The sequence below is a fragment of the Catharus ustulatus genome, chromosome 12 (assembly GCF_009819885.2).
Source record: "Catharus ustulatus isolate bCatUst1 chromosome 12, bCatUst1.pri.v2, whole genome shotgun sequence".
NCBI classification, from domain to species: Eukaryota; Metazoa; Chordata; class Aves; order Passeriformes; family Turdidae; genus Catharus; species Catharus ustulatus.
Window position 1 is genome coordinate 6,049,752 of NC_046232.1, and position 20,790 is coordinate 6,070,541.

General features: G+C 38.4%; 1 protein-coding gene across 5 annotated transcripts in view; it reads right to left on the reverse strand.

The window, feature by feature from the left end:
- Positions 1–1,242: 1,242 nt before the first annotated feature.
- Positions 1,243–20,790, reverse strand: part of TJP1 (tight junction protein 1) — a 161,119-nt gene continuing 141,571 nt past the window's right edge. For 2 of the 5 annotated variants that reach the window (XM_033070197.2, XM_033070200.1), the window contains 13 exons: positions 20,533–20,743; positions 19,888–19,988; positions 18,588–18,941; positions 17,927–18,178; positions 16,284–17,180; positions 15,868–15,962; positions 15,131–15,355; positions 10,003–10,053; positions 9,078–9,256; positions 7,956–8,397; positions 6,516–6,733; positions 6,072–6,215; positions 1,243–2,813 (listed from right to left, as the gene is read on the reverse strand). In XM_033070197.2, the coding sequence (XP_032926088.1) occupies positions 2,719–2,813; positions 6,072–6,215; positions 6,516–6,733; positions 7,956–8,397; positions 9,078–9,256; positions 10,003–10,053; positions 15,131–15,355; positions 15,868–15,962; positions 16,284–17,180; positions 17,927–18,178; positions 18,588–18,941; positions 19,888–19,988; positions 20,533–20,743 (3,264 nt within the window). In that variant the 3' untranslated portion in view covers positions 1,243–2,718. The remainder of the gene's footprint in view (positions 2,814–6,071; positions 6,216–6,515; positions 6,734–7,955; positions 8,398–9,077; positions 9,257–10,002; positions 10,054–15,130; positions 15,356–15,867; positions 15,963–16,283; positions 17,181–17,926; positions 18,179–18,587; positions 18,942–19,887; positions 19,989–20,532; positions 20,744–20,790) is intronic. The other 3 variants (XM_033070198.2, XM_033070199.1, XM_033070201.1) reach the window with 3 other exon arrangements.

The following is a 20,790-nucleotide window of genomic DNA, read 5'->3' on the forward strand; positions in this document are numbered from 1 at the left end:
TTGCAAGGATAAAGATTTCAAAGCCACTATTATTTTAAAACAAATATGCTATTTTAGCCTAGTTGTTCTCACTGGCCATGTTTTAACCCAAAATAATAGGATTTAACAGGAAAGCAGGCATGCACGTGGCTCACATTAGACACTTTGAGAAACATTCCTACAGGCAGACAGCAAAAGGCAATTTCTCCAACAGGCTGCTTTGCAGTAGAGAATTGCCACACTTTTAAACAGCATCAGTTTCTCATCTCACTTATGAAATCATAGCACAAAAGCTGTTATTTTTTGTTTTGATAAAAAGGCATAACCCTTTCCTCCCAAACTTAAGAGCAGAAAGATGTTATCTGGATCACTACAGTAAAATCAGCACAGGACAGTTACACCTTACAGCATATGCTGGACTCAGGATGCCCAAGACACAAAATAACACTACTGTAAATAGTCCATGAGGTGTAATGCCAGGGTGCCTCAAATGTGACTGACTGATTCCTTTTGTAATATTTCACATGGTCCTGGTTTTGAATGAGATAGACCTGATTTTCTCCTTAGTAGGTGGTACAGTGCTGTACTTTGAACTTCATTACATCACTGTTGATAACACTGATGATTTAGTTTTGTTAAGTTGTGCTTACCCTAGGCCAAGGACTTTTCAGCGTCTCATGCTCTGCTAATGAGTGAGATCAGCCATGAGGAGGAATACTAACAATAGTAAGTGCATCTTCTGGGCTGAGTCATGCCTGAGAAACAAAACTTACTTGTAAGTAGAAGTACAGAAAGGAAACGTCAGGGTTATGCACTGTTTCCCAGCATTAAAAAATACCCCAACTATTGGAACTCGATTTCCCTGATAGAATAATACCAGTTAGCCATGGAATACTCCAAACAGGTAATGGGATGCTGTAGAAATAACTTTACAATAGTAGAGCTATGTGTAGAGCTACTCTATGTGTAAATCTACATGCTAGAACACTATCAAGGCATTTGGAAGATCAGGTGTCACAGGTAAACTTGAGAGAGAAGTCTACTGCTCCTGCTTGTACCAAGTAATTCCAATGGATCCACACCAGAGTTGATAATTTCAGAAGCCCTGCTGCAGACAGTTCCAACTGACTCCACAAAGGAGCTCTGCTATACATATGAACATATGGCAGAATCCAGCTGTCTACTTACATAGAAAAAATGAAATCAAAATTGTGTTATGTACACATAAATGCATTTCAGAAACAATAAGGTACTACAATCATCTTTATTATTTTAAAAACAGTTTTATTCTGTATATTTAGAAACGTGTACTTTTAATAACTGCAGAGAAAAAAAAAAAAAAAATCAGCCACACCTGAATAGCTAATAACTCATTAACAGAATGCAGTGGTATATTATCTAAACAGTAGTAGTGCCATTGTGCCGTAATAAATTGTCTATTAGTAAAAAAATACATTTCAGGGCACATAGTACAGCATCCTTATGACAAATTACAGTAGGGATACTTTTCAAGAATTTAATCAAAGTAGAGAATTCCGAGTTATATTCTTTAAATGCAGCACTTTAAAAGGTAACAATTTTGTGCATTTTTAAAAAATGTCCTCGTTCGTATATTGTAGAAATGCTGCTTTATTGCTGCAGATGTCAAAGTTCAAGGCTCAAAAGGTATGAGAATACAAAGATATCCTTAAGAAACTTCGTTTGTTTTTATATATATTTATATATATAAAAAGGTAAAGCTTATAAAAGTTAATTTACAAACCAAAAACAAAAGTGGTATGCACGCATTATATACAAGCAGTCTATAACATCTATAAATTTTCAAATGCATAGCAGAAAACATACCATCATTTTCTTCTGGTTCTCTTCTGGCTGATGAACACAAACAATGCTCGTTCTCTAAACCAAACTCACACATTTTTGTTGTTGCTCCCCCCCACCCCAGTCTCTCATGATATAATATCTAAGTAAGCACAAAAGCCATACAAACTTAATACAGAGAACTATGAGAGCTAAGACTATTAAAAACATGAGGGTAAGGCATCCCTGCTGGTTAATAGGTCTGTAATAATGTGGTTAATTTACAAATCCACAGAGGCATCTGAACCATAGTCATCCCACATGCTTTTCCCCCTCCCCCCGTTCTCAGGACAATGTTTCCATACACAGCAAGTAGATGTGTTTGCATTACCTCTCAGCAGAGGAGAGCATCTAAACTGTGCTACCCCAAGATGACTGCCATTTCATTAGACATGTACACCAAAAGTCATTTAAAAACCAGAGACCAAAAGGTAGTCCTGTGAGTTAAAAACATACAGTTGCAAAAACACAGGCCAAAATCTGTTTTCGACACTGGAGTATGAAAAAAATTTAGTTCCTCTGTGTATAGTTTCATTGGTACTTTCAGATAACAAAATAATAGTGTCCTTAACAGAGAAATAAAAAAGAAACAAAAGGAAAAAAAAAATAAACAAACCCAACACACAAGAACAACCAAACCAAAGCATACAGATCCTGTAAAACCCCCATCTTGTTCCCCCTGTACACTCCCTGCTTGTGGCATGTATTGTGACCATGGTTCAGAGTGTACTTGCTAATTCATTGTTAGTTAAAGCAAGATGCTTAAACACTAAGATCCGTTATCACTTATAGAACAGTTAATACTTGATAGAGTGGTTCAGTTTATATGTAAGGTCCATCTCAGTTTCAGATTATTTACTCAGTCAGCTAACTTAATATTTAGAAGTGGTCAATTAGGACTGAGACACAGTTTGCTCCAACAAGATAGTTTGGATCCCCGGGAAGAGACTTGTTCTGCCAGGTTTTGGGGTCACCTGTGGGAGGAAAACACAATGCTGGTATTTAGTATCTGCTGTCACACAGTGTACATCTTGAAACAACCAAGCTTTTGGACAGGAGCTTTTAAGTTCTGAAGCAACACCTCTTTTGTTTGGTTTTTTTTTCCTTTGTTGCTGTTTTGTTTGATGGTTTAAAAAACCCTGCAGCTTGTATGTTATTAATAAAAAAATTTCCCTTACTTTTCATATAACATAAAATAGATCAGTTATTCAAAACAGATGCCATGGCACTCAGGAACTGGTAAATATAACTCATTACTCTACAGCACCAACACAGTGCTTTCCATTTGAGTCTTGTTAACAGTGAATCAATTGGTGTTCACTGGCTCCTTCCTAAACCGCCATTGACAAAAAAAAAAAAAATTTAGAAGCTAATATGGGTAAGATGCATTTGAAGTGTCTTGGAACAGTTCTGAGCACAGATGAGGCAAATCAGAAGTCATGCTGTAACTAAGCACTATGACACATTGGTAGTTTTATTTCCTATGATATAATTGTAGACAGGATTGTAGTAATTTTGCAGCTACATCTAGTAGATGTGTTTAAAAGCCTGAAATACTAAAAGGTATTCCAGTTAACTGGTATATAAAAATCATTACAACAGATTTTATCTACTCATGGTCAAAGGTTGTGGGTAACCATCTGTTACAACAGAATGTTATCAGCTGCCATCTCACCAGACCAAAGGTTACATTCCCTCCGCACAGTCAATTGTCTCAAGTGGAGAAAGCATTCTTCATTTACCCACCTAAAATCACTACCAAGTGTTGCCAAAAGGTGCGATCATTCCACTATGGTAGAAAGTGAAAAATGCACTGAAGTTCTCTTAAGCTTTTCAGATAAATGACATTAAATAGCTTGGCCAAATAAAACTGCCTTGAGGAGAAATGTGTAACAAGCCAAAGAACCCAGTCACACACCTGCACAAACACCTAAGACTTCGGTATTAAGTGAGAATGATACAAATTCCATGTAATTGTCTTGAACTCATGAAAACAAATTGAAATACACAATGCACTGAGTGATGGCAACATCTAACGCAGTGACAAAGAATAGAAGTGGCCAGTGTATAATTAGAGAATACAAACAAATTTACTGCAACCAGCTGTGACTGCTTCTTTCAGTCAAAAACCTCAATAATGCTGGAGAATTTTTCCTTTTATACATTCAGGAAATTCCATTCAAAACTCATATGACCACATGTATTAAAAGAGTAGAACAGAACTGTAAGACGGTCGGGTCCTAGTCTTGCACATGAGACAGGCAGACTTGTTTCCAACCTTTCCTTCTAAATAAATAGTAAGGATACATAGCTATTGAGGATGTTTTTCCCATATTTTCCCATACTGCTTTGAAAAGGAAAATAAAGAGATCACTCAGTATTTTTTGTGTTCTAATCAGTGCGGCCATAAAAGGCAACTTTTTTTCCCAGTCAGCTTTAATACCAGAATCAGTTAAGCTTTTGCAGGGGTTTAACAGTAAAATACCAATGTATGAGGCTTAAATGTGGCAGAAAGGATGTTAGTAAGTGCAAATGAATGTAACTTTCAGGACAGAACATGGATACATTGAGGGAAGATGAGATAGAGCAGACGACTGAAGAGAGAAAAACCCCGGAATTGTATAAATTGTTATAAAGCCACCCCAAGAATCAGAGTCCCATAACCAACTAATTTAGAAAGAGAGAAAACAATTATTTATTTAAGACACAGTATGGTCTACTTACATATCATAAGACAGAATTGCCTAATTTTTAATTTGTCTCAAAAGAGCAATGTTATGATATACATCCCATTTCAGATTAACAGAATGTGGTGTTATATTTACAGTACAGAAAGTGTCAGGGTTTAAATATACACGCTCTTACTTTCACCCACACATGCGCGCACACACACATCCCACTTTGGAAAGGGAGGAAAATGTCTCAGTAACTTCAGTTATTGTTTAGATCATTTAAGTCCTCTCCCTTCACTTCAAGTAAGTTCATGAACAGGTGCTATTAGTTACAAAGGAAGTGCTGTGTTGGTTTTGTACATAGTTGTCATATCTTCTGGGACCCTATTGTTTATGAGCCCGTGTTTTAATACTGCCATGTATACACACATTGTTAAATAGATGCATGCAACACATGCATAGAATAGCTTATAAAAAACAACTAAAAATTATTGCCATTAATACCTCTAGATTATTGATTCCCCATGAAGGGGATTGATGCTTTAATCTTTCAAAGCATCAGTGCTTTGGTGTTGACAGTGACAGATACATTAGTGACAGAAAATATGCATACATGGTGGCTTAAATGCTGTATTCAGGAATACATTTTTCACTCAGTACTCTGATCACATGTGCATATTAATGGCTTGAATCTTCCACCATAAATTTTGAAAGTAGCTGAATAAAACCTTAAGACTTTTTCCCCAGATGTGCAAATGTTCCTTTTTAAATCTCTGTAACCTCACAGCCGTTTCATGAAATTGCTTGAAACTTGCCCAGAATTCTCAATTAGGCTCCTCACTGACAATTTCAGCCAATACATTCTCTCCCTCATCCCAGAAAGCCACAGTGAGGTAAAAATGAATAGGTAAATAAAATTGCAACCTAGTTGCAACTTTTACTATCAACCAGAGACTTCTGGATAAAGGCAGTAGAGGAGAGATAGGTAGGAGCAAGCAAGAAAAGTCTTTTGGAAAAACCAGCTACATTAGAATAAATTGTAAATGCTTTTACTGAACACTATAGTTTTCTTAAATGACCCAATTGTTAGCATCAACTTGCACACATGGAAACAGTTAACAAGCGTTAAATCATGATTTATGAGCATGCAGATTGTTAAGATTTGCCAGAGTCCTATATGGTTAATTAAGCAACAGACAAACACCAGTTATGTTACAAAGGCCAATCAGAGGTACATATTCATTTCCTCTCAATTTTAGTGCGATTATCATTTCAAGTGTATTCAGCTGCAGCAGTCCTCAAGAAAGAAGACAGAATAGAAAAATACGGTAATATTTAATAGACTAGAGATATTACTCTTTCTGCTATCATGGTTCTAGCTATGAATTTGCACCATGAATAAATGTAAGAAAGACATTTGTAATGAAAGTGAAATGGGAGAGTTCGACACAAATACAATGATTGAGTTTTTATATTACACAGCATCACCTTTAGCCAAAATAACTTAAATTATACGATAGCACCCAAAAGCCCCAAAAGGACAGAGGGAGGACAGCATACCCGACGAGGAGTCGGAGGATTTTAGAGCAAAAGACCAACCATCAGGGGTCATAGACGCACAGTGTGGCAGGCGCAGCTCCACTGGCTTCAGGAATTTTAGTCCATGAGGCCCACACATTACCAAGGGGCTAAGAAGTGTTTCACCTAGAGTTAAGAGAAAGAAAAATCTGTTACTGACTTTTTGTGAAATTCAGTCAAAGTTTTACACAATTCCACAGCAGAACTACTCAGTAACTCAATGTAGTGAAAAATATGAAAAGTTAGATCTGTCTCCAAACAAAAGCACAAGATTGTTTCTCACTCAAGTGACTTTTCAGTAGAACACACTACCATCTCACAATTAAAACTACTGAAGCATATTAAGGTTACTTTCATATTCTGTTTTGTTCTTGTTAGAAAATGATTGCATTACATAACAGAACAGAGTACAGTGCCAGCTGTTACCTTTCTCTTTATCCAAAGGTGGAAGTATACTGTTGTCTCTGCAGACTTTGAAATATATTTCTTGCTCTATTCCTTCTGGAATGGCTCCTTGTGGTATAATAATACTAACTCCAGTCTCTATGGAGCTCAATACACCACCATTGCTGTTAAATACACCTCTTGCTGTGGCTACAACAGTGTGTCCATCTTCCTCCTCCTCATCCTCAAGTGCTGTAGGGCTGAAAACACAGAAGGACTAGCAGTTTTATCAGCATTTCCTTCCTGAAACTCCATGGGGAAAAAACCTAACTCCACCCAAACAAAAACCCCAAAACAAAGAAAGAAACTCCCCAACAAATGAAAAACCACCAAATCTCTCAAACTCTGAAAATATTCAGCAAACTAGTTAAAGTAAGAATTCAGACCACCTGAATCTTGTGTTTCCAACTGCCTGCTTCTGGCATTATACAGGAAGAGCTTACCCCAGCTACATGTTTAGCTTCATAAAAGTAAATGCAACTGATATTAGAAAGTTTATTTTTTGTCCCAAAACCCCATTCCGACTTTAATACGAGAAAAACTAATAATTCTTATTCAAGTCACATTGAACCCCTTCAACTTATATATATATATCCAGAAAATAAACCTAGTTAAAAAAAAAATACACACGTTTTTTCCAGATTGCCAGACTATAAGTAGAGAGAAATGTGTAACTTCAAGGTACCTTGATGAAATTTTCTGAACAGGTTCAAAAGAATTTCACTCAACCAGTAACTCCAAAATAGAGCAGTCTACAGAACTACCTAGCATAAAACATTTCTCAGGTGCTTAAGAACATATAGGACAAACAGAAAAATTTTAAGTCTGGTTCACACATTATTATTATTATTTTGAAATAAAGTATTAATAAAACACTATACTGCACAAGCAAATAGCTCAAGACTAAGAGTATCTGTTGCTCTTGACGTAGTTCTTATATGTTAAAGCATATTAGGCAAGCATGAGCTGCAATTAAGCAGCTGCTGGTTTATCTCACAGTAAAGAGCACCAATATGAAACTGCAACAGTTACTTTCTCTTTTCACAAGTATTTTTAAAGTATCCCTTATTTGCATGTCCCACGAGATCTCTCTAAGCACACAACAAATACAATTTGGTGCAATAGTTATCTTTAGAAATTAATTCTATCTTCTGGAAATAGATTGTGAGGCCAAATTATTGCTATCTACAAGAAAATTCATGAGAAATAGGAAGTAAAAGCCATGCCACTTTCTAATGACAGAATGCAAGACAGTACAGGGAGCACAGAACACATTTTAAGTATCTATCCTTTGGCAGAATTTAGAATCATAACATCAGTCTTTCAACTATAACATCAAACGAAATAGGAAGCAGTATTTTTGAGAGGTTTCACAGATGACCTATAGACATACAAGTGGAAAGAGAAGGAGCAGCAGCTTACCTTACAGGAATGGCTTTAGGCACAGCATTAACATTATTTGGTTGATATTTAGGCTTGTCGACCTGTACAGCATAGGTGTCCATTCCACTCTCAAAGTCAGAAGGCTGCGATGAGCTATGTGCTTTCAAAATTGGTTGAGGAGAATTTGAAGATTTTGATGGCAACTCTGGTTTATGCTGAGATTCATTTGGCAAGAGATTGTGGTTGAATTTTGGGCTTTCAAACTTGCGCTCAAAGGGCCGTGCAGCACTCGTGTAGGGTTTGGTTGAGAAGCGGTTGTAGGAAGGAGTGACTGTTTTCTGAACCTGCTCAGTTCCATTCACAGGGCCTTTGTCAGGGAAGCTTTTTTGAGGGTAAAAAGTGGACTGCACAGTGTCCTCTCTAGAGGATCTGAAAATTGCTGACTTATTCTGAAGTGGAGGAGGATCAGACACAGAGTTAACTGCAATGAAAACGAAAATAACCAGATCGTCAGTAACTACCAGCAATGTCTGGTCACCTACACCGAGGCATAAAAATAATTTAGTCAATTCTTAATCTTCAGGATAAAATGCATACAGGTTCAGCTTAGCTCTCTTAGATCATCTATCCTCCTATTGCATTTTATACATCCAGGCAAGTTATCTAACATTTCATTAAACATGTTGGAGACAATGGTATGTCCTTTCAATAAAAAGGTTAGACTAATTTATATCATGATCAAAACTCCAGAAAAACAGTACTGAAATACCATTGTGTACTTGCATAAAGCAGAAAATTCAATTGAACTGGGCAACCTCCCCAATGTGAAAGTGTAAACAACTTTTTCTTTTGTTTTTAGAAGCCTACGACTATTACTCAGAAGAATTCTGGTCCAAAGCACAGGGAGTTTTACTTCATATTTGCTGAGACAACTAAGACATTTACAGGTATTACTAATACCTGGAAGCTACCAGGTTTCAGACAGAATCACAAAACAATTTCATAAAACTCCATCTCATTACAGTAAAAAACTGTTTTCAGTAAAAATTATTCCATGTTTCAGTTAGAGATAAACAGTTACCCATGTAGACATGCTGCAGCAACCCAAGTACCTGACAAGCAGTAGCTGTTCCCACAAAGGTCAGCTTTGCAACTGCTCACCTTCAGAAAGTGCAGGCTTGTGGTGTGCTGGGAGAGACAGGACAGGACTATTAATTGACTGTGGCTGTGTGTACTGGACGGAAGGAGCAGGAGGAGGAGGAGTTGTAACTTGAGGGATTGGCTCATAGCGTTTTTCACCAACAGTTCTGTCCATCGAGTCAGTATCAGTTGGTTTCCCCCTGTTGAAATAGAATTAAAAAACATTTGAATGTTCTGTTTCCTCAGCTTCTGCATTCACTGCTATTTTTTGTCTTCTATGATCACCTGATTTCCATCTCTTCCTATAAATATTAAACCATTATTTTCTTGAATAGCCTGTCTTAAGTATAAAAACATTTATTGATAAGCACAAGAGATTCAGACAACATTGACCTTTAGAAGATTAGTAACACAAACCAAGGCAAACAAAAGGCAGATGACATTTCAGGTGTATTTGCATAATTGCCTACTAGATATTAATTTTTCAACTTCATTTGGAGTAATTTCAATGAAAAAGTGTTCTCTAATTTCACAAGTTTTCAAAAGAAAAATGTAAATCCACTTCTTTTTGGGGTTGTTTTTGAAAAGTGCAATTAGCCAACAGGACAATGGATTCTAGTATAACTTCTTTAAATACACCTAGTACTTGAACAATGCCATCTTAATTAGAAATGCAATCAGCTTAAGCTTCACTAGCTTTATGTGCATAATATATGTAACATTAAAATCTTATTTTCCAGATATTTTTATTATGCTAAATATGTTTATCCACAAGTTTATGTCAAAAAATGATTGATTTCATAAACATTTGTCATTTTGGACTGCAATATATTTATTGCACTTCCAGAATTTGTCTTTTTCAAATTTTAAGTGCACATAATGCCTGTGATGAAATGTAACAGTGAGAGGACACCTGAAAACATCCTCACATCAACAACAGTCTTACCACTTGATGTTCCTTTTCAAGTAGTCATAGCTAGTGTAAGAGCCAAGAAATCTAGGTGATGGCAAAGCAAACAGCAATAGAAGAATGAAAGAAAATAGTCATTCTATCTTGAGCATATCATTTCTTCACACTTTTTATGTTAGTCCTAGCTGTCATATGATGAGGTTGTTGAAACACAGACACTACTCACAGAGAGGTTTCTGACAAAACCTTTACCATAAGCATGTGTTCAATGATCACATACTATATTAATATATATATAATTATATATATAAAATATGAGATTTGGTCAGTTAATTAGCAGGTAGTCAAGACCTTATATTGGCAGATATTAAGAGTAAGAATGAGATTACACGAAGCCATTTGTTACAATCTGTATAAACAAAGTTATTCAGCACATTGAAAGAAATTAACAACCTCACACAGTCCAATTTGAAACAACTTCTCCAGTCATAACATTCACAGAATGACAGTAGTTTTGTATAGTACTGCAGATCATGTACTGAGGGCACATTCATAGCAACCGTCTCTCCAGCACTATCAACTCATCCAATAGAGAGCCCATACCATAAAATGCTTCTGGTTGTGTTCAACAGTATCTAAAAGAACATCTTAGAACTATTAAAGAATACTAGGAAAGACAGAGAACCATAAGTAACTGATGGCTTCCCTTGACTTGTAACACTTACCTTGCTTACATGTAGCAAGAAAACACACCGTACATGAGGACAGCTTTCCCTTATTCCTTCCCTTTCTGTATGCTCAAATATTTAACAGGCAACAATTCTAAACACCAACCATCTTGGTGATTCAGAGAAGTATGCTATGAAACTAAGAAAAGGCTGGTAACTTTTGAACTTTTGAAAGTCTGCTTGATCTCCACATGAATCAAGAAGACTAGTGATCTGAACAGCATTTTTATGGACATATCTCTAAAACCAGAGTCGCAAAGAGATTATTTTAGATCTATCTCAAAGCTTCTATTCCCCCAGATTTTACCTAAAGCCATTTATCCAGCAACAGGAGTCATTACTGCATGCTCACTCCCTGTTGCATTTATTCCAGGTGGGTAGAAAAGTGCCCACCTGAAATCACTGCTTCCCAGAGGGAGATGGGAACCAGGGGAGGAGAGCCCTGCAAGAGCCTACAGAAAAAACCCAACACACTCCACACTGATCAGAACTGCATGTCAGCATCCTGGGGAACAAATAAATGGGGAAGGGTAGCACCTTTCTGACGAAGGGAGGAGAGCACAAAGTTGTGTTTAATAAGAAGCACATTCTGTCACAGGCTCTGACCAAGTGTCAGACACAATCCCACCCACACTGCTCAGAACGTGTATGCAGAAAAAGTGATCCCTTATAGTTTCTGAATGTATAAATTAAGTTCTCCTAACTATTGATAGGCTGCTTTCTAATTTGTTTCCAACTTTATCTTCATTACAAAATTGCTACTCTAATTTGAAAGGAAGCAGAAATGAACCCCTAGAACAAACCGGTGGGACCCAGGTTATAAGCCTATGGGTGCAACAGCCACCGCTTTGCTGATGTTCAATAGACTCCAGCTAACAGACTCTCAGGAGTCTGGATGCTGCTCCTCACTGCCTCCTCAGCTGAGGCTGTAGCTGCTCCTGTGAGTACTCTTAACCCTACTCAGTACAGAAATTTAGTTACTTCACTCTGCAGCATGTCAAGCTAAAGCAGGTAACTACATTGAACCAAGTAGCAACAAATCTATAACTCTCAGTCATGGGGATATCTGTCTCAAATTGCTTCAACTAGAACCACATTGCTTCACTGAAACACACCCATTTACAAATTCGACTATTTTCTCACATCAAGAGAAACTATCCCTTATTTTACAGTTCCTGACAACTGTAACATGCAGATATGGCATTATCCGTATAAAGCAGCTTTATCAAAGGCATAAATTTCCTAAATGATGAAAACAAACCCCTGACAAAATAAGAGTAAAATAATTTGTAGTGGGAGAAGTACATACTGTCACCACTTTACTCAGTGGCAAAGAATTCTACATAATTTGATGTTTCACATTAATATTTAAGACTAAAAAAGTTGTAGCTACTGCTCATGAATAAATAAAATCCGTCCTCTGTACCCGAATACATTATACGGATTATTCAGAACCAAGAGATTGCATAATCAACAGTTCCTCTATAATCCAAATTTAGTCCTGTTTATTTTTAGAAGAGTTTATTCACAGAATAGCAATTACCATAGAAATTCACTAGGAAGAAAAGATTAATACTGAGCAAGTAACAGGAACAATGTGGAAGCTGGTGAAAGGAGAGTCCTAAACATGAATGCTTTCTCAAGACAGCAGCTGGTTTGTGTTTCCACACAAGGACACTGCAGTGTACTAGAGGCAGTACTGTCCAACTGAACAGCATCCTTGTTTATCCTTTCCACTTGCATTAATATTTTAGTACTTGTCTATTTGCATTGGACTACCCTGGGTAAAATTTCTTTCCCATGTCTGTCCCTTCCTGTTAAGGGTTACATTCTTCCACAAAGCAAAAACACAACACATTTGTCCCACACGATACATGAAATTGTCAGCCTTAAAACCAGTATTATCTTATTTCTCTGTGGCAGTAAGAGGTCACCTTCCCATCCGTACAAGTCCTGAAGTTATACACTAACTCGTGATGAAAACAAAACCACAACAGCAGCCAAAGAATACAAGTGTCACAGCAGACAGGAGCAGCAGGCAAAAATATGGAACAATCTCTCTCAACCATGAGCTGTTCTGCACCAAAAATTCAATAGCTGTGTCTGTCTCTCATGCTTTTCACCATTACAGTACTGCAGAATAACAAATGTAGAATGAAAGCTTTTGACACTCTCGATCTGAAGAATTTTACAATCCTCACCATTACTTGATGAAAGCTCACAACACTTCTCCCAAAGCATGACTTGCATTTTCAATGGCAACACAGTCCCTGCCTACAGACCAAAACAGATCATCTGTGGGTAACACTGGGTTTTGTATATGAGACTGGAATTTTGAAAATTACTGCTATGAGTCCAGTCAGGACAGTTTTCACAGGTCTGTGCCCATGATGCTCAGAGAGCAGAACAGCTAAGCTCTCATCTTTCCACCAGAAGGCACTGGCAAGTGAAAAGAAAGGATAAGAAGCATCCTTGCCTGAGAATCAGAACTGGTTACAGATACCCAATATAGACATCATTAAGGAGGAAAAAAGGTGAAACCTTGAAACCTATCAAGTTTTTTAGATTATTCCAACATTCTCAGGTCACAAAGACAGACACTGGAAGATAACAGATAACGACCAAATAGGAACTGGATTCTCCATTCCCAGCTAAAATCCTTTAAGACAAGCACTGGAACATAGTGTATCAAGGACATGAAAGATACTTTGCACATACACTCAACATTACAAAACTTCAGCTAACTAGTTTATTATTTCATTCTTAAGATCTCATTTACCTTAAGGTTGCCAGATTTTTAGCTTCAAAAACACCCATTTTTCAGGCTGCATGCAGCAAGCTAAGGTAGCTTTTCACAGTAACAGCTACAAACATCTTGTTACAGTTTCAAAATACATGTACAGAATCAAAACAAATTTAGGTAACTGTGGAGAGTATTTGAAAAGTTTGTGTAAGTATCCTCCAAAATAGCCAGCTCTTTACCTGAGCTAAATCTGTATATGAGCTTTCACACAATTTCTGTATCAAAATGTTCCAAATCAAGGAAGCAATACAATACAGGAAACAGATGTTTCCATCAACAGATTAAATTTTGGCCTCAGCAATATTCCCTTAAGGCTCAGTTTCCTAATGTCAAACATGGCTAGCATGCACAAGAACAAACTTGTTCCAGCATGCAGAGCTGGAATAAAACAAAACAAAACCTTTGCTTTGAAAGATGTGTAAGCACTACTGTATTAGACTAAGAAAATACTTTGTTATGGTCTGCTTATGATTATAAACAGAACACAGCCAATGATCTTGATGAGGGGATCGACACCATTCCCCAGTAAGTTCACGGGTGACTCCAAATTAAGTGGGAATATTGATTTGCTGGAGGGTAGGAAAGCTCTGCAGAGGAATCTGGACAGGGTGGATCAGTGGGCTGAGGGCAGCTGTGTGAGGTTCAGCACGGCCCAGGGCTGAGTCCTGCCCTTGGCTCACACCAACCCCTGCAGTGCCACAGGCTGGGGCAGAGGGGTGGAAAGCTGCAAAAGGCCCTGGGGGTGCTGATCAACAGCAGCTGAACATGAGCCAGGTGTGCCCAGGTGGCCAAGAAGGCCAATGGCACCTGGCCTGGACTGGCCATGTGTGTCCAGCAGGACCAGGGCAGTGGTTGTCTCACAGTACTGGGCACTAGTGAGGCCACACGTTGAGTGCTGTGTCCAGTTCTAGCCCCTCACTGCAAGAAGGACACTGAGCAGGTCTAGAAAAGGGCATCAGGGCTGGGGAAAGGTCTGGAGCACAAGTTTTGTGAGTCACAGCTGAAGCAGCTTGTGGGGCTCAGTCTGGAGGAGGCTCAGGAAAGACATTACCAGTCTATCACTAAAGGGAGATTGTATCCAGGTGGTGGTACAATCAGCCTCTTCTCCTGGGTAAGAAGTGACCTCAAATTTGTGCCAGGGGAGTTTAGGCTGAATATCGGGAAATATTTCTTCACTGAAGGGGTTATCAGACATTGGAACAGGTGGCCCACAGAAGTTGTGGAGTCACCATCCCTAAAGGTGAAAAGATGTGTAGATGTGGCACTTAGGGACTGATTTAAGTGGTGGACCTGGCAGTGCTGGGTTATGCTTGGACTTGATCTTTTGATCTTAGCTGTCTTTTTCCAATCTAAACAATTCTATGATTGTAGGCTAGTAAGTAGTAAGTAAAAGTAACATGTTGAAGGCCCTGATACCTGTAAAAATGATTAACTTACCAAATAAAACGTTACAGAGGTATCTGTTTTTAAACTAAAGATACACCTAAACAGAAACTTCAGACTTCAAGAATACAAAATTTCATTCCAGTACCACAAGTCCCTGAACTCCACTGAACACAGGCAGAATTTCTGTGTTAGTCCTAGATGTCCCCCTCCTTTTTCAAACTGAAAAAACCAAAGAACCCAAACTTACTTAGAATAATTGCTGAAATTGAGCTGATTCTGTGAATGTATTGGTTTGTTGGGCTCAGAGTGATGGCTGGCAGGAACCTGCGCCGATGGCTTATTTTCAAAACTCCTGCGATCGAAGTAGGAGAGCTGCTTCCGGTAATACTCCTCATCTTCCTCAGGATCATAATGATTGGAACGCACAATATCTTCAGGTGGCTTCATTTGAGGTCTCTGTGGTTCTGGGGCCCTAACCAAGAAGAATAATATACAGCTGCCTTACCCAGTTGAACAAGCACAAGTGCCCAAATTACAATTCTATGCTATAACCTAGCTAGCAATAAAGCAGTGAACATGTAGTTCTTATAATTGCACTCTTTGCCTTTTTCCATGCAATTAGAAATTGCATGGAAATTGGACAGTTGTGACATACCATAAGGAAAGAAAATCCTTATTTCCCTTATACCTTACCTCTTCCCTTTTGTTTTGCTAATTAGCTCAATTAAAGATAGAAAAAAAAAAGTAGAACAGAGATACTTAAGTTTCTTCCTCAAAAATGCTGAGAAATCATTGTATCTTTCCCCCACCCCCCAGCAATCACAGCCACGAGAACTGACTTCATGCCCCGCTTTACTATTGATACACAAACCATACTGACACACTCCAACTCCTCTCTGCAGATTCCAATTTGAAGCGCTAAGATGTGTTTCTGATTAATCTAAACTCATATAGAAAACTAAATTTAATCAGTTGTGCATCTACCTGTAAGTTGTTTTCTCGTGCTCATACTGGCTTTGAGAAGGTGGTTTCGGACCACTCACACTTGTGAGTGCAGGCTTAGGTGCTAGTTCTGGAGGCTGTTAAGAAAAGCACAGCAGATTCTCTTAAATTCTAACATTTAGAAAGATAAAGCACTTGATGATTAGAAAACTAAGACTACCTTCCCTTCCTCCATAAATAAAAACAAGTACTAGCAAAAGAAGAATTAGAGGAGTTTCCAGTATAGCAAAACCACGGGCAGTGTTTTCACAAGCATTCAGGTTCTGCTTTTAAAACATACCACATTTAGGTTTCTGAAAGGCAATATTTCACAAGCAGTAAAGCTTTGTTTCTGAGACAATATTTTACTTCTTGCAGTGCAGTCTCATCAGCAAAACAGCAGGACTTAAATTACTTACCTTGACAGTTGTATCACTCACATCCTTCATTTTTTCCAAAGATGGGGATCTTCTCCTTTCAAATATCTTAACCCTACTTCGCACAGACTGTGGTTTCATGGCTGGATCTTCTTCTTCCTCAGCTAGAGATGGTGGTGCAGGCAGTGGTTTACTGTTGGAAGGCAAAACTTCTGGTTTGGTTTGTGATGAAGGGGGAGGAGGAAGAGAAACACCTGAAGTGCTATGAGAAGGCTCATATTGTCCAGCTTTAGCATTATAAGCTTGAGGAGGACCTTGTTCATAGCCCCTTATGTGTGGATCAAAGTACTGCTTGGGCTCAGGAGACCGAGATATGGCTGACTGGTATGGCTGAGCTTCTGGTTTGTATCGACCGTGGGCGTCGTATCCAACCGTGTGTTGATCTTCATATCGCACTTGTGGTAAGCTGAAGTTTTTGGGTGCATGCTCATAGCGAGGTCTGCTGTCATAGCTCATTGCAGGGGGCTCCTCAAAACGAGGTTGTGCTGGGTAATAGCTGCGTTCTGTGCTCTCTTCTAGATTTTGTCTGGAATCAAGATCCCTAGGAGGCTGGTTTTCATAAGCTGTTCTTGTTTGATTATAGGGCTGTTTCTCCTCATAGTATGTCCAGTGCTCCTCATAGGGAGGCACACGGTCATCATAATGTAGGCGAGGGTCATAACCACGAGAAAATTGATCTACATAGTTTGTGGAGTCATACCTATATGTTGACTGTTCATAATCCCTACTCGGTTGCTTTTCTGCATACTGAGCCTGGGATTCATAGATCAGATTTGGGTCTCTTTCCTGTCTCTGTACTGGGTGATTAATTGCTGGCTGTTTTAAGATGTAGTTTTGTCTGGATGCTTCTTCATTAATGTATGGATCCTTTCGGTACACCTGTAAGAGAGAGACAGTTCTCAGCTAAAATGAAGAGTAACTTCAGCTGCAGTTGAAAGGTAGTATTTGAAACAAGCCCAAGTTTTAAATATTGGTTTTAATTTTGTTTAAAAGCAGAATAATTTGATGCAGATGTTTGCAACCAGAGGAAGCTGAACTTGGTGATTCAAGAGCTCCCCTTTAGTCATACTTTTAAGGAAAAACATGTAAATAAATTAGAAGAAAAAGACAAAGGTAATAGCCTCATGTCTGGGGTTTGGTGTTCAGGTGGACACACATTTTTTCTCAGAATGTGGAAAGAGTGGAAGTGAAATATATATAAATACACCAAGATAGTTTTAGCATTGTTGAAGAAGTACATAAAGTCACTCAAACGGACTTAAATTCATGATCAATGATTTGGTATGATTTAAATTTTAGGGAAATAAGATTTTTCTCAAGGCCTCATTAACAGGAGAACGTTGACAAGCTAAGGAAGTCAGACGTAAAGTGAAATCAAAATACAGAATGCAGCCTTTTAAAAAAAGTCATGTTTTTGAGAAGTGAAAAGGACAGAGTTTGAAGCCATGCACACAAAACATTACATGATGCTTAGCAATTCAGATGAACTGATTTTTGTAACCTGCATGATTCTCTCAGAAGAAAAAAAAAATATTAGAAGGAATTCTTCAAATAAGGGCGAAACAAAGATCATGTGCTAGCTTGATGTATAGCAGGAAATCAGCACAACAATGTGGCACAGGTACCTTTGCTGGATCTATATGCGACGATAAGGATGATGGCTCTTGGTCTCTTAGTACTACATGAGCTCCCTCAGTACTCGGTGTTCTTAAGGGGCCCGCTTGTGGTTGGTAAGAGTTGTAAGGAGCAGCAGTAGGCTCCTCCAGTCTGACATTAGTTAGGTTTACATTAGCATTTACTGCAGAGGCTGATGAGGTTGCAGGGTTTGATTCAGGCGACGGGGAAAGGTAAGGGACTGCAGGTGAGGCTTCTGCTTTCTGTGAAGTGTTTAAAATATTTTAAATATACTGCTATTGAACCAATGTATGAATTTTTGATTTATATTAAAATAATTTAAGTGATGCTCTGACCAATGCAGCTAGATGTAGAATGAAATGTACTGCTAGTATCATGCACTAACACTTCCAGAAATTCATTAGGTTGAAGGTTATAAAAGCAAAACATTTAATCAAAGTAGAATGGTACTTCAATCCCCCTCCTGTCAATGAGTCACTAAAACAAGCAGGACAAGCTGATTCTCCAGTTCTCTGTAATGTATTGTTGCTGTTGATTCTTGTATGCACACACAACACTGGTAAGCAGAATATAAATGGACATTTCTTATCCAAGAGAACTTGCAATCTGAAGTAAGTGCATAGTGGTCAGTGTATAAAATTACTTTCTTACCGGCTGGGTAGTAGTTGCTTTAAATCCTGAAGGGTCTGTTCTGAGATTTGGCTGTGGCTGAGCTTGAGATGCATAAGCAGGGTAAGTCTGAGTCTCATGATGCATTCCAGAAGAATCCTCTCGAACAGGTTCAGAGGAGCGTGTAATAGCAGATTCAGGAGGAGTCCCAACCTCGTCATTCAGAGTTTCATCCAGTTCTTGATCAGTGTAAGCACCCCCTTCAGTGTCTGTGTCTTCATAGTCAGACGTGTGTCTGCTGTCTGTGCTGTACATGGAATACTCACTGCCAGGAGCGGAGAGGTAAGAAAGGCGGTCATCGTGTAAATCAAGATCATCACTTGTAGCACCGTCTGCCTGTGGCAAACAAAATTAGGGCACGCGTTTATTGAAATACCTTTCAAAGAACACCCTTTCTCTTGCAATGTAGAACGTGGGAGTTCTATCCAATTCAGTGTCAATATCAACACAGGGGACAAGAAATCAGGTTTCCATCACTGAATATGTTAAGCCTAGACCTAAGAGACTTATTTGCAGCCTAGTTCTTTGAGTCCTTTTACTAAGGGACCAGATGACTGTCAGTGTTATGTGGGGGAACAGTGAGGTGTCCACAGATATCGAAGTGCTTGGAAAAATACAGAGCTGCACTTTAATGTGGTTTTATGATAATGGAATCATTACTTTGCAGGTACATATAAGGAGCTAAGGTCTAATCCAGATCTAATTAAAACAGCCGTAACAATAGCTGATCCATTATTTGCTTACTTTTAGTTGGCACTTCACTTGATAATATAGTTCTTCAAGAGAACGGATCTAATGTGTATAGAGTAACTGGCAGCTCAAGAAGGTAAGTGGAGTTGTAGTGGGGAACATAGAACACTAACTAGTGATTTCGTATGTTTTCTTAAAACTGTTCTCAGAAAGGTCAGAAAGACCATGAATATGCTACTTGCTTTTACAATAATGAAAACCACATTCTATCATGAGGCAACCCCAGCCCTGAGTACTCATGCAGTGAAATTCCCAGAAGTTCTTTGATGAAAATCCATCCAATCCCTGCAAAATCTCCAGAGTATTAATATATCCTCCAGATAACAATGCCAATGAGCAAATGCTCCCATACTACACTGCTACATGCACTGCAATGCATAACTGCATAGCTCTCATTACCAAAGTGCTCTAATATAGTGACAAATCAGTTTTGAGCAGCTCATACAGCCAGCAGGCATTACTGCTTTAGATCTTCACAGAAAACCTTTCATGAATATTGTTTTGCCATTCCCCCCCAGACATCATTTCTTACCTTTCCTTCTGAAACCCACACTAGTTGGTTCTGTTGTTGCTGAATTGCTTCCTTAAGAGCTCCATACCATCCTTCATTCATTGAATTCAAGTTAATGGTAGCTAGAAGTACAGCAGATTAGTTTGACTTATGATTTTCTCAGAACTACAAGAGGGATCTGTACCATGAGTAATAAAAGCAGTATAAACTGGTAGGTTAAAACTATGAGATTTAAATAGTGATGTAAACATTAGTATCCAAATCAACCTTAAGGCCTGACACAGTCTGGGATGTTTTATTCCACAGCAAATGTTGAATAACAGTAGCTTGGAATAAAGAGAGGCCCGAGTTTAGCCAGACTAAAACAGTAAAGTTACATAATTTTCCTATTTATTCAAGTTTTGGTTTTGGCTGATGATCCTGCAAAGCCACAAGATCTATTAGAAATGTCATTTTGATGTTTCAGATTGCTTTACATCTGTGCAGTCATGTGTAAATGATGCACACAACAATTAACTACTGGTTATTGAATGGGGAAGCCTCAGCAAGTCTGTCACTTGCTTGACCTGCTCCATTACCTGCAGAAAATTCTGTAGGTAGAAGCTTCTCTCTTCCTGCCTTCCCTTCCCTCTCAGAAATTCCAACCCAGTCTGTCTAATTACTTACTTGTGAAGAGATGGTGATTATTTTTGCGGAGCTTGTGAGCTCTTTCATACAGCTTTCTGGCACTTTTTCGTGATTCTGGGCACAACCTCATTCTCATGGTCTTTACTCCCTGCTTAGAATCAGGATTTAGGAACACTACAATTGGATACCACTGGGCATAATTCAGACGGTCCACTGCATTGGGAGTGACATCTAATAAAGCATGTTTGTCCTGCAGTGACAAAAAGGACAGAGGCAAGACAGTTAATCATTTATATC